The sequence below is a fragment of the Osmerus mordax genome, chromosome 4, assembly GCF_038355195.1.
Source record: "Osmerus mordax isolate fOsmMor3 chromosome 4, fOsmMor3.pri, whole genome shotgun sequence".
In the NCBI taxonomy this organism is placed as follows: Eukaryota; Metazoa; Chordata; class Actinopteri; order Osmeriformes; family Osmeridae; genus Osmerus; species Osmerus mordax.
The window spans coordinates 16,557,627-16,571,317 of NC_090053.1; the positions used below are offsets into that span (position 1 = coordinate 16,557,627).

General features: G+C 50.3%; 1 protein-coding gene across 1 annotated transcript in view; it reads left to right on the forward strand.

The window, feature by feature from the left end:
• The window catches only part of plxnb2b (plexin b2b), a 61,602-nt gene that overhangs the window by 29,266 nt on the left and 18,645 nt on the right, over nt 1-13,691 (forward strand). The window contains exons 2-5 of the mRNA XM_067233921.1: nt 11,168-12,291; nt 12,500-12,688; nt 13,001-13,126; nt 13,531-13,631. Of these exons, the coding sequence (XP_067090022.1) occupies nt 11,170-12,291; nt 12,500-12,688; nt 13,001-13,126; nt 13,531-13,631 (1,538 nt within the window). The 5' untranslated portion in view covers nt 11,168-11,169. The remainder of the gene's footprint in view (nt 1-11,167; nt 12,292-12,499; nt 12,689-13,000; nt 13,127-13,530; nt 13,632-13,691) is intronic.

The following is a 13,691-nucleotide window of genomic DNA, read 5'->3' on the forward strand; positions in this document are numbered from 1 at the left end:
CTCTCCCCCCCCAATGCACTTCTCAGTGAGGAATCCCTCGCTCGCTCGCTCTTTCTCGCTTTCTCTCTCTCTCTCTCTGTCTGTCTTCATACCCCACTCTCCCTCCCTCTGTACGTCCCTCCCGGAAGCTCTCATAAATTAATAAGCATCAATATGCATAATGCCACTCTGTAGGAGTGCATTTGTGATATTGCTACAGTTGAACTCTGGCCCTATCGCTGCAGCAGCTCCGATTTGATTAAGCCGACCAGCCTCTCCCCTGTCTCTCAGCCTGCGTGGAGGAAGTCGGCGTGACTGTCCTCCCCTTCACCACTGCACCGCAGCAGAGTAACACGCCGAGTTCCCCGGCAACGCGTTGTGTAGCAGGAGCCGATCCAGTCTCTCTCTGTCACACTTAGAAATGAAACGACACGTATTGGCCCCACCGGAGTCTTCTAGCAATTAGACGACGCTAGAAAACACACATTAATCTCGCTATTATATCTAGCCTTGTTAATTTATGGTCGGGTTCAAAAAGCGTCCCGCTCATTAATTGGCTACGTTGGATGACACGCAGCGAAATTACATTTGCATAGATCATTTTTAAAAGTACTTGACGTCTGCCTACTAGAGGCCCCTTGGTATAGAGCACCAGCTGGGCTTTAGGGGGATTCTGGTTCAACCAGATTTTTGCTGGTGGGGGGGGCCTGTGGAAGGAGGAGAGAGTGTGTTGGTTTGAGGCACAGGGGGGAGGGGGGGGGGGGGGGGGGGGGGGGAGGGGGAGTGGCGTCACGTCACACCCACATCTCTGGTACTCAGATGTGAAGAAATTGGCTCGAGTCAGCAGACCAGGACGGGCAGATATGCCGGGTCAGGCAGGCGGGCAGCGTGGGAGGCGATTCCAGACGAACTCCCAGAGTTTCAATCCAAAAATTGAATCGTCAATTTCCATTCAGCGGAGGCCGCTCTGTGGAATTGGAAATGAATGAGTGTCGCAGCTTGGGACTCTGGATATAGAGGTTAGGGCTGGGGGAAGGGAGGGAGGAGAGGAGAGAGGTGGAGGGCAATGTGGACTAGAATCAAAAGGGAAATTGCATGAAGGGGGGCTTGACCTTAGGTTTGTCCCTGTGTTGGGTACGAGTACGGGTGATAATTCTTCCATCTCTGTCCCTGGCTGCTGAGTGGTCTGGCTGTTGGAGTGGGCTGGATGGCTGGCTGGTCTGGCAGCCAGGGTGTAATTATCAACAGAAGGCTGGAGAGATTAAGAGGCTGGAATGTAGGACTACTGGCAGTAGACTCCACTTCTGCTACACTGGTCATTTTCAGGTGGATGTGGGTGTGGGTGTGTGTGTGTGTGTGTGTGTGTGTGTGTGTGTGTGTGTGTGTGTGTGTGTGTGTGTGTGTGTGTGTGTGTGTGTGTGTGTGTGTGTGTGTGTGTGTGTGTGTGTGTGTGTGTGTGTGTGTGTGCTTCTGTATCCCTGAGGAGGGGGTGCAAAAAGACCACTGGCAACAAAAGCCATGCTTTGATGTTGGGGCCCTAGGCTGAATCTAAGCCCAGGATTTGACAGTGTTCTCTTGACATGAAAGACAGTGGTGTCACCTTTGGAACAAGGTGGAGATGCTATCTCCGACATGCATCAGCCATGCCACAGCGCCGCGGTTCAGATCCCCACCCCCCAGAGTTAATCATTCCATCTGGGGACTGATTAAAGTAGCTTACTTTGGTGGGGATGGGTGGGCGGGGGACTGCTAATTTACTTTGACCTTTGTTTGCTGCCATTTGATTAGGAATGACACCCATTCAAACACACACACACACCTGAACCACAGACACACACATACCTCTTACCCAGACAGACTGAGTGTTTGAACTTGAGCCTGGGGATAAAAGGCCTGAGCCTTCACCAGCACAGTACAGGTAGGTTTCTGTGGAGCCTTATGAAATACCTCCTTCCCCAAAGCATCTCGCTAATACCACAGTCCATTTTTCAAGGATTAAGACCAGGCTACGTGCTGCACATGCCAATAAGAGTCCATCAGTAATCATCAGAGTCTGGGTTTTTCCTTGAGTTCTCTCCTGGGTAACAGAGCAATCATCTTAGAGTTGGGCCTCCCGTCTTTGGCTGGGATTTCGAGACGCTGTGTTTTCACTAGCCTCTGCCCACGCCTGTGTGTGTGGTGGTGTGTGTGTTCTTGTGTTGGTAAGAGAGGGAGGGCAAAGGGTGTGTGTGTGTGTGTGTCTGTGTGTGAGCGAGCCTACATGTGTAGGTGCAGTATGTCTTATGTATGAGGTTATGAGTGTTCCCTGTCTCTGCCCACACATGCTCGCGCACACACACGCTCACACCCACACGGTCATGCTCACACACACACACACATGTCTGACAGGCAGTGGAAGGCAGGGACGTGGGCAGCTGGCGGGACGGGGAGACAGCGCTGAGAACAGAGCGTCTGACTGACAGGCTGGTGATCATCTCCCTGATTTCAAACTTAATTAACCTGGGCGTCACACGCCGCCCGGCACCGTCGAACGCTCCTCGACGCTATCACCTGGGAGATCTGGGGCGCCGAAGAAGAGGCGGCGGGAGGCAGGGGGGGAGTGAGAAAGGAGGGGGGGGGGGGTGGGTGGAGTGAGGAGGGGGAGGAGGTAAAGAAAAGAGGAGACAGAATGTCATGTTGCAGCCAGTCCCACACAACGCTGTCAGGAAGATATTTCAGCCTCAAACCGTGATGCAAGGAGCTGAGACGCCGAGTGGCTGTGAGCGACTGCGTCCACCTGTGTTCACCAGGTACGGGACTGCTGAGGTCCACGCAGCGGTGTGGTTGGTGATATGGTGACATGTGTTTCTGTCAGGGACCAGAGAGCTACCAAGAGAGGGAGGGCCAGGAGCAGAGGTCAAACCTCTGTCCACCTCCCATCCCACTCCCCTCCCCTCCAGTGGTCTGACTCAGTCTGTCCTTCTGTCTGGGGACTGTAGAAGTGCAGACTCAACCATGACGGGGGGAGGGGGGGGGGGGGGTGGTGTGTCTGTCTGTATTCCCACAACCACTGGGGAATATTGAAATATCCACACTTGGCTGTTTCTAATGCAAATGAGGTCAGCTCAGAGCTGGAGTTCAGATTGACTGGTGACAGTACTCCCCCTCTCACTCTTTTTTCCCCTCTCTCCCTGTTTCTCTATCCATCTATCTATCTCTCCTTTAATCTTTTTCTTTCCATCTCTTTTGGCACTCTTTCTCTCCCTCCCTCCCTCCCTCCCTCCCTCCCTCCCTCCCTCCCTCCCTCCCTCCCTCCCTCCCTCCCTCCCTCCCTGCCTGCCCGTCTGCCTGCCTGCCTTTCTGCCTGCTTGCTTGACTGCCTGTCTCTCTTTCTCTTAATGCGCCCCTCTCTCCCTCGCTCTACTTCTCTCTCCCACCCTCATCTGTCGCACTGTCGTCGGCTCATTTAAGCCCCTGACATTTCATGTGAAGTAGCCTGGCTTTCACTGACTCATAAAAACACATACGAGTTGATCTAGAGGAAAAGGTCAGGATCGCTCTCCCAGGGCCTAATCACCAGCTCTCGTGCTCAACAGTGTTTCATTCGCTCACACTGTCTGTGTGTGTGACTGTGTGTGTTTTTCTTTGTGGGAGAGGAAATAAGCAAGAAAGCTTGTGATTGCTTGTGTAGGAGTGTTTTGTGTGTGTGGACACTGTAGTTACAGGGTCATGTCGGTGTACACTTTCAGGGGCAGACTTTCTGGGTCAGGTGGCTCACACACACACACACACCAGCGTCATCCAAGGAGTTCTGGCTAGTTGCTACAACGTCCTAAATCACTGATTAATTGCCCAAGCCATCTTTTAAGACTACAGAGTTGAAAATGCTCTCCATTCTCACCTCCACCCACCACCTTCCCTGCCACTTGTTTTCCCCATACGCTCGAGTGCTCTAGTATGGGTTTCACAGTAGGCGATGGTGCACTGTGAGGAGGAGAAGGAGGAGGACTGAGGCATTCATGAAGCTACACCCAGCAGCAGGGTGTTTCTCTCTGCTGCCTGGACGGCTGCCTCGCTCGATTGATCTCTGACTGACTGGTTATCTGGGTGGCTACATGACTGGTCGGCTGGCTGTCTGACTGGTTGTCTGACTGGATTGTTTGTCTGTCAGGGGCCATCAAGGCCAAATAACAGTGTTTGTTTAGCCATTAGTCAGGCCCTGTTAAGCTGCTCTGCTCTGGGGGCTTCAGAGAGTGAGGAGGGGGGGAAGGGACAGATGATGGATTACTGAGAGGAGGAGGCATGATGCAGTCATGCAGGACATCAAGGATCATGGTAGCATAGTAGGTGTAATTGTAGGCAGAGTAGGCCTGAAGCACTATGTACAAGACAAAACACCTAAGTCGTGTGGTAATGGCCTCATCAAATCAAACAAACAGTACCATGCATTGTGATAGGGCTGGGGCACTTTCCTCAGTCGTTGGCTTTGGCTGTTAAACAAGCTGTTAGCTTTTTGTTAAACAACCAGTAACACACAAGGCCCGGTTTCTGCTAGCGGGTCAGACTAAGGCAATTAATTCATATGAACTATTTACACTCATAATTCTTATCATTTTGGGGCAGTGATAGGGCACCGTGTGGGAGAGACATTTGGCTACAGGTTCAAAAGGTTGTAAGTTCAAATCTCCCATACATCTCATTGGATCAAAACATCCGCTAGATGAATACATTAGAATATTTTTGTTAATTTCTTTTTTTGTGAATGCATGTCATGGACTTAGGCACAAGGAAAGTTGTGAAATACATCCCAGTGTTTATCCTGGATAAAAACTGTCTGTTTGTCGGAATGTTAAGCTGGCATGTTGAGAAAGCCAGTGTTGATACAGTATCTCTCTCTTGCTCCCTAAAATGCTCAGTCAGATCCAGTAACACACACACACACACACACACACACACACACAATGCTCTGTCAAATCCAGTAACACACAATGCTCAGTCATATGCTTGACTCATGCAGAGATTGTGACAGACAGCTTCAAGCCCACACAAAGCAGCTCTTCAAACCTGTCACTCTCTCTGTTGCTCCCTCTGTCTCTCCACCCCTCTCTCTCCCTGTCTCTCTCTCTGTTCGTCTCTCGTTCTGTCCCCTCTATCTTTCTCCCTCTCTGTCTTTCTACCTCTCTCTCCCTGTCTCTCTCTCTCTCTATCCCTCTCTCTATCCCTCTCTGTCTTCCTCCCTCTCGCTCTATCCCTCTCTCTCTCCCCCTCTCTCTCCCTCTCTGTCTCTCCCCCTCCCTCCCAGTAGGCACTTCCACAAGTCTGGGCACACCACACATTCTCTCTCTCCCCTCTCACTTCCCCTTTCTCTCTAATGATAATGGAGCCCTTCACAGCACCACATTGTGGAATGAACACAGCAGTCATTGTAAGAGTCTACCTGTGTTTGGGGTTTGAGTACCCACAAAGCTAGACGAATGGGAGGGGATTAAAAAAGGGCAGGCTTGGTCGTAACTGGGGAGGGTAGAGCTCAGCGGTGAGAGCTTTTAACTGCAGATCGAGAGGTCGCAGGTTCAAATCCCCCTCGTACTTCATGTCCCTTTGAAAAAAAAGTCGGGTAAATTACTTCAGTAATAATCAGCGAATAACTGAATCCAGTTTTATGTGGTGCCACCCACACAATGTGACATGTAAGATCATTTTTGTGATGTGATTGGCTGGCGAGCATGTAGAGGGGCTTGTTTGATCAGGACTAGATCAGTATACCCCTTGAAGCCACAGAAGCAGATGAGAGGAGAGTAAACCGTATTACAAGATACCTTCATGGCTCATTGACGTTTATGCAGGCAAGTTAAATCATTAGATCCAACAAGGTGTGTAATAGATTCCTTCCCCTCCCCAGTACCCGCCCTGACTTCTTCATTTCAAGACGTGTGTGTGTGTGTGCGCGCGTGTGTGGAGTTGGTTAATGTTTCTATCATGTGGTCATGTGTCTTTATGAACGTGTGGAGACTTGGCGATGGAGTGCGTCTGGAATTGTGTGTTGTGTGTGTGTGTGTGTGTGTGTGTGTGGCGTTGCGCGTGTTGATAAGAGTGTGGCATGGAGCGAGGAGGCTGGCTGGAATAGTTTGGGCAGGTGGAGGTGTCACTCCTCCTGTGAGGTTGGAGTTTAATCAGGTCCCCTGTCCACCAGCTGTGTCCACAGCAAATAGACCCTCTGTCCCACTGGAGAGCTGCAGGCTCTGGGAGATTAGCCCAAACCTGCTCAGTGTGTGTGTATGTGTGTGTGTGTGTGCACGTGGGTGTGTTATTAACCCAAACCTTCTGCTACAGTGTATGTGATTGCTGTATTGTTTGTGTGGACGCGGTGTATCTTCTAGCGGGCTGGGCTCCCCCGCTCCAGTGTCCAGCTGGCAGGGAACAGATAGCTGGAGCCTGGAGACCAGCGACAGAGAGGTAAACAGACAGACAAACAGGCTATCAGTCCTAATGAGGAAAAAGTGTTGTACCTGAACGGATGGAGAGTGGGGGCTGCTGTGACCTTTGATCCTGCACCATATGTCACACACACACATAGTGTTCTGATTGGAGACCCATATGTGTTGTGTGCACTTCTGGGTCGTTGGTCACTAGGAAAGTGTGTGTGTTTGTTCTTTCAACCCTGGTCAGCTGAGATCTTCTGTGGTATAAAGCTGGACCCCATAAATGGCTGTGTGCTCAGGGCCTTGGAACACAATGGCCGGGCTGACTGCCTGGCCGAGTGGCTCTCAAAGTCAGTCAAATTGAAATAAATGAACTGCCAGAACTGACGCTGGGGTAATTGTTCATATGGAAATTGGATTGCCGTCATCACACACGCTTTCCTAAGCACTTCTAAAACAGTTTCGCCTTGTGAGGGAGCTCGTACAAGGAGGGAAAGAGGCCGTTAGTGCCTCTTTCCCTCCTCCCTCCACTCCGTTCTTTATCTCAACTATGTGCCCCCTCTCTCCTTTCAGCGAAGAAGAGAACAAACTCGAAGCCTATTCCCGCAGTCGTCTTAAAGCTCACCTGACGGAAACATTTGTTTCCGGGCCTGGCACCGTGTGCGGGCTTTAACCTACTTTGTCATTTCTCTGGTACTTGCTTTATCGCGGCCCTGCAGTAGAACCCCACGCAGTGCCACGGAGAGACGGGGCCTGATGGGCAATTGAGCGTTAACCCGCCCGTCTCCCCCTCAGCCCTCGGGGGAGACGGGCGACTAATTTAATGGCCAATCCCTTTTATCAGCGTGTAGCTCTGAGGGGAAAAAGAGGCTTTGTTTTGAAGACTTCACCCGTCACTGTCAGGGTTGGCATCTGTTGAAGCGGTGTCCGATATGAAAGTGCTGAATACGAATGTGCATGCGGGCTGTCGCCGTATGGGGTGATATCCTATTATGTTTGCAGTGGGGTGTCTGGTTATTTATTTTCTGTATTTTTCTATATCTAGTTAATGAGTAAGAGCAAGTTTCATGCTGGCGTCAGACATGCTGGATCAGCAGCATAGCATCTGCGAATGTCTGTTTGGCATAGCGGAGATGCACCAGAAGAAACCCTCACTTGCGGTCAGAGCAGTTGTTCTGGAAAGAGGTGTGGAGGAGGGGGGGGTCATGGGTTAAGGAGAGCAGGTCTTCCATGCTGGTTTCTCCACCGTGTGTGAGAGTGGTGCTGTGTGCTAGTCTGGAAGAAAAGTGGGTCTTGGTGGGAGGGGATTATCTTGTCAGCACTTCAAGGTGTGTGTGTGTGTGCGCGTTTGTGACCGTGTGTGTGTGTGCGTGTTTGTAACTGTGTGCCATTGCGTTTGTGCTATTGTGCGCCCTCGTGTGCATGTGTGTTTGTAATCTAAGTCCTTGTGTGTTTGCTTGTGTGTGTATGTCCTAGTACAGTGTGCGTGACCGCCAGTTTTCAATTATCTTTCACTTCCTCTGCTGAGATGAGCTGTTCTTGTTCAGACATGCCCGGCTGGATCCTGCTAGTTAGAGGAAGAACAGAGACGGACCGAGAACTGAGGAGAAGAGAAGACACACCCAGGCTTACCTTACCCTTCAGGCCTGTGCACATTGTATCTTGTCGAGAAATCCGCCTCTCTGCATCTCTGTACCACAGACAGCCTACCTCCAAACACCGATGTGAAACGGTGAAATCCAGACAGCCGGTAGCAAAGCCATATCACAGCGTTACCTGGAACTCTGTCTCCTGTCATCTCTCCTCCAAGAAAACGACTCATTTCACCCAGCCAGACATTATTAATGTAACAAGTCTTTCTCTGTCTTTCCAGATGCTTCCCACCTCAATGTATCCATTCTTGTTTCATAACTAGTTATTCCCGACCTTGGAGGGTTCATTAGCTCAAGCTAACGTGGCGCACAACCGCTAGCTTTAGCAGCTTTTTATTTATTCAGCATGGCCAAGTGTTGGTGCTTCCAGAATCCCACAACAAGGTGTGGAGATGTTTCTCGAGCAGGGAAGGGAGCTTGGGACTTGGGCAGACTGGAGGGTCGGGTTCTACCTGTGTCACTGCTGAGGGATGCCTCTTTCTCCGGAAGCCTCTTTGAAGCCTTCTTAACTCCAGTGTTCTGGATTAAGCCCATGAAAAAAGGATGAAAAGCGATAGAGAGAGAAGGAGCCATCCTGGGAGAGAAAATACGTCTTTGAAAAATGCTCAGGATTTCTCTGCAGTGACCCACAACGCAACATCTGAGAGAAATTTGTATAACAGCAGATTTCCTCTTCTTTTTTGGGGGGGCCCGCGTGAGTTTGAGATTTGCATGAATAGGCGAAAGAGTCTTTGAAGTCGTGGAAGTAAGTCAAGCTGAATTTTTCTGTCAACCAAATGAGCGCTCCGAGACAATTCATCCAGTACTGTACATCTCAGCAGTAGGAAGAGCTCAGACACAGTGTTATGGGTAGTCACGGAGGAACTGAAAGGTTTCCTGATCTGGAAAAAACTGTAGCGTTCATTTATTTGTATTTTTTAAATCCCATCTTTTCATTTGAAATGTGTACTTCAGCAATTTGTCACTGTCACTGGATTATGGACATATGACTTGATTGAAAAATGAGACCTACAGCCTTAACATTGAAAAAACTGAAGGAGAGTATATCCATCCAAGTCAGGGAAGCAAGTCCTTGGTTATGTGTTTAGTCTACTACTATAGACCCAGCATTACATTTTACGTTTGATTCATTTAGCAGACGATTATTCAAAGCAATGTACAAATGGCACATATAGTACAGCAGAAGATCAACGATCAGAGGTGCATAGTTCTACAGTATCTCGTTGGTCAGAGTCAAGGAACGGTCTTTATTTACCAGCCTCAGATCAACGTAAACACATCCCAGCGACCAGGCACTGTGAACATTAACATTTAGTCATTTAGCAGACGCTCTTATCCAGAGCGACTTACAGTAAGTACAGGGACATTCCCCCGAGGCAAGTAGGGTGAAGTGTCTTGCCCAAGGACACAACGTCATTTGGCATGACCGGGAATCGAACTGGCAACCTTCGAATTACTAGCCCGACTCCCTCACCGCTCAGCCACCTGACTCCCTGAACAAAAAGAATACTGCCTTGCAACAATACCACAGGTAGTCTGGCAGCATCTGCGTGAACTGTCTTCCTGTTAATCGTCTTCTAGAGTGAATCCCATCAATGACCATTATACCGTAGCGCCTCATTGGCTTTAGTCGTCATACACTGAGTCAAGTCTAGAGAGGGTCCAGTGGGCCATAGCAACGTCACCCTGTTAAATATCATTTCAACCAGCTAGTGTGACTATTCTTGGAAACATGGGTTGGTGCATTCAAATGTCCTCATCTCAGATATGACTGGTTTAGGACAGTCATGAGATGACCTTTTGATAAAAGCTATTGCCCCATCTTTCCTTAGTAATTGAGGAAGCGAGCACTGTGCTTGTGCTCCTTTAGGGTGTAAGGGTCGGCTTCACTTTTAATACAATTGTTTAAGGGAATGTATTAAAAAGGGTACACGTTTAGCCCCACGTGAGAAATGGGTTCAGCGAGGAAAGCAATGAGCGTTGCGAAACGAAAATAAACACAGGGGAATAAGGTTGGGGAGGCGAGCGCGCGCGGGGGGGGGGGGGGGGGGGGGGGGGGGGTAGAGAGTTGGACACTTTAATGCAAATGGAAGTAGGGAGCTGAAATTAACTGGGCCCTGAGGGCGAATGTCTAATCAGTCCTCTCCCCCACTTAGTGGTGTGAGGGAAGGCAGGTTAACATAATAAAACACAGATTCACGGGCCAGGCTCCCAGGAAGCTTCATCAAGGGTTTTCAGTCTGACAGTCAGTGGATGTGGCCCACTGAAATGCCTAGGTGCAATAAGCGTGAGGAGGTTATGTGTGTGTGTCGTGCGTCTGTGTGTGTGTTTGATTAATGGTGTGTTTGTGGATGCTATAATTCAGGCGTGTGAATGGTTGGGATGTAGTGCGTGTACGCGCTCAAATGTACAGCCGTCCGCTATGTGTGCTGGTGTGTGGGCTTTGTGTGCATGTACAGTGGTCTGCAGGGTGTGTGCACAGCTGATCGGGATGTGTTTGTGTGCGCGCGCATGTGTACACAGCTAACTGTGGTGTGTGTGTGTGTGTGTGTGTGCTTGTGTGTGTGCGTGCCATTGCATCTTCAGCCACCTGCAGATTCACATTAACCACAGCGTGGGCAATCAGCAGAGAGTGAGGAAGTATTTTCCACCTGCTGTTTGCAAGTGTGGCTGCTTCTGTGTATCAAAGGAGGCTGTGTGGTGTGATCCTGTTTTCCCAGACAAAGCGCCATTCTTCCTGAACATACTGCTTCTCACTTTACGTAATAAGCAAAGAAAAGACGCGTTGGAATGACGCCAAGCTTAGGTTTTTATTGTGTTTTGGTTTCAGATCTAGTTCTTGGCCTTAATCTTTTCCTTCCTCAAGATATTAAGTCAATTAAGATCTAAAATAACACATCCTTGGTAAATCTGGAACAAGGATTTAAATCACATGATCAGGGAGACTGTGAATGTGGAGAGCCTCCAAATGTCCATGTTCTTTTGCTTGCATCACATTCTATGCCTCATGGACGTAATTAACGACTGACCTGCAGTGAGGCCAATCCATCTGATATGCCTAACCGTGCGCTTGCCTGTGAGATTCAGAAACCTTCTAAACCCCCCCCTCCTTTCTCTCTCTCTCTCTCTTTTCCCCAGAAATGGCGAACTGGGTTCCTCCCATCCTCCTCCTCCTCCTCTGCCTCTCCTCATCCCACGGTCAGGAGAAGGTCTCCATCCTGGACTTCACCTCTGAGACCCCCATCAACAACGTGGCCCAGGACCCCCAGAGCGGACGCGTCTACCTCGGGGCGGTCAACAGTATCTTCCAGCTGGGAGCTTCGCTGCAGCTGGAGGCCCGGGCCAGGACGGGGCCTCTGAAGGACTCCCGGGGCTGCACCCCCCCGGCCTCGGACTGCCAGGGTATCAGCGACATGGCCAACTTGAACAAGCTCCTGCTGGTGCACCAGGCCAACGGCTCCCTCATCGTGTGTGGGAGCCTCTACCGAGGCATCTGTTCCCTGCTCAACCTCACCAAGGTGGACCAGCTGCTGTACTACAGCGACAGGAAGGGGGAGAAGACGTACGTGGCGAGCATAGAGGAGGGCGTGAACGTGGTGGGCGTCATGTCCACCTTCACCAAGGACGGACAGAGCTTTGACGTGTTCCTCGTGGCGAAGGGCTACGGCGGCTTGGACAGCACGAAGCTCATCAGCACGCGCATCCTCCAGGACTACCGGGACTGGGTGGTGTTTGAGAGCATCATCGAGGCGTCCACGGTGCAGACCACGCCCTTCGTGCCCAAGTACATGCACGACTTCCGCCACGCGTTCAAGGACGACGGCTTCACCTACTTCCTGTTCTCTCGGACGCTGGACGGCACGGACAACAAGAACCACACGTTTGTCTCGCGCCTCTGCGAGAACGACGACCATTACTACTCCCACACCGAGCTGCAGCTGAACTGCGGTCAGGGGAACCGCTACAACAAGGTGCAGGCTGCCTACGTAGCGGCGCCTGGTAAAGAGCTGGCGCGGAGCATTACCGAGACAGGCCATTACGGCACCGTGCTTCCCTGGCACAAGATCCTGTTCATGGTGGCCAGTCCTGACGAAGACCCCACTGACTCTGCCCTCTGCATGTACCCTCTGAACGCCATCAACGAGCGCCTGGTGGACATCATCAGCGCCTGCTACAGCGACTCGGGCAAGATCGCCGGCAAGCCCGTCGTGGATATCCCTTACTCGTCCAAGACGGAGGAGTTCTGCTCCTCCAAGATCAGCGTGAGTATGCGCGCCCCCTCTCTCTTCAAAGGACACGTCAGAAATGAAAGAGAGATGTGGGATTCAAAGAGATTTTCCTTTTAATCAATAATGCAAAGATATGACACCCTTTTGTTTTTCCTGGCCTTTTGAGGTTTCGACACTTGGATTCCCGTTTTATTTTCTCATTTTCCTTTCTTTATCCTCTATGTCTTGCTGTCTTCTGTAGAAGGATATGGTGAAAAACTTCAAATGTGGTGCGGACTTCCTTCCTGCTCCTCTGGCCAGTAAGCCAAACTTTGCCCTGACGGCGGAGGCTACGGTGACCAGGAAGGGCCTTCTGACTGCGGTGGCCGTTGCCGTGGAGAACGAACACACCATCGCCTTCCTGGGAAACAGCCAGGGTGAAGTGTATAAGGTAAGAAGCTAGGAAAGAAACCAAGGAGTCAGAGGAGTACACTAAGCAAAATAATTTACATTTCAATCTTTTACCAGATCCAAAGTTACATACAAAGAGTGCATGTAGAAAGTAATGCAGATCAAGAATCAGAAGGGCATCATTTTACCAGTATTTTGGTGGTCTGAGGAATGGTCAAAGAACAGTTTGTTTTCACTAGGCACAGCGCAAAACTACCAGGCACAGTGAGCAAAAAAACGAATCTCAACCACAAAATCCCAATAATATCCCGTGAGGTGTGACTGTGTCACTGTGTGTGTGTGCGTCCCTCAGGCCCACCTCACCAGCAGCCCAGAGGTCTACAGCAGAGGGCCGGGAGACACCACGGGCGAGAAGGTCAACAAGAACCTCTTCTTTGACCTGAGCCAAAGCCATCTGTACATCACCACTGAGACAAAGGTACGGCTCGTCATCTGACGATTCTGTCAGACACCTTTCAGTTGTTTTCATTAGTAGTCCCAAGACGTAGTGTGTCGTTGTTTATCCAGACCAAATGCAACGTTATCCTAGGAAGTACTATATATTTGTTATATATAACTTCCTGTGTACCACTCTGCACTCCCAGAGCATTACCATAAATGAATTAAATCCAGTGTATTTGTTCTGGAGTGCCTGGTGTGCTACTTTAAAATGATAAGGGACATGCCGTAAATCAAAAAAAGCTGTCTGTTTCACTGTGAATCTCTGTCTCTCTCTCTCTCTCTGCTACTGCAAGGGAGCTAGTGGTGTTTATTTATACGTATGTGTGTGCGTGCGTGTGTGTGTGTGCGTGTGTGTGTGTTGTTGACTGTGTGCCACCACAGATCACCAAGGTGCCAGTGCAGGCCTGTCACCTGAAGAAGGACTGCCAGTCCTGTGCGGCTCTGAAGGATCCGTACTGTGGCTGGTGTGTCTTGGAGGGCAGGTGAGCATTTCTCGCTCTCCCTTACACACGCACCTGCACACACGCACGTACACACACACA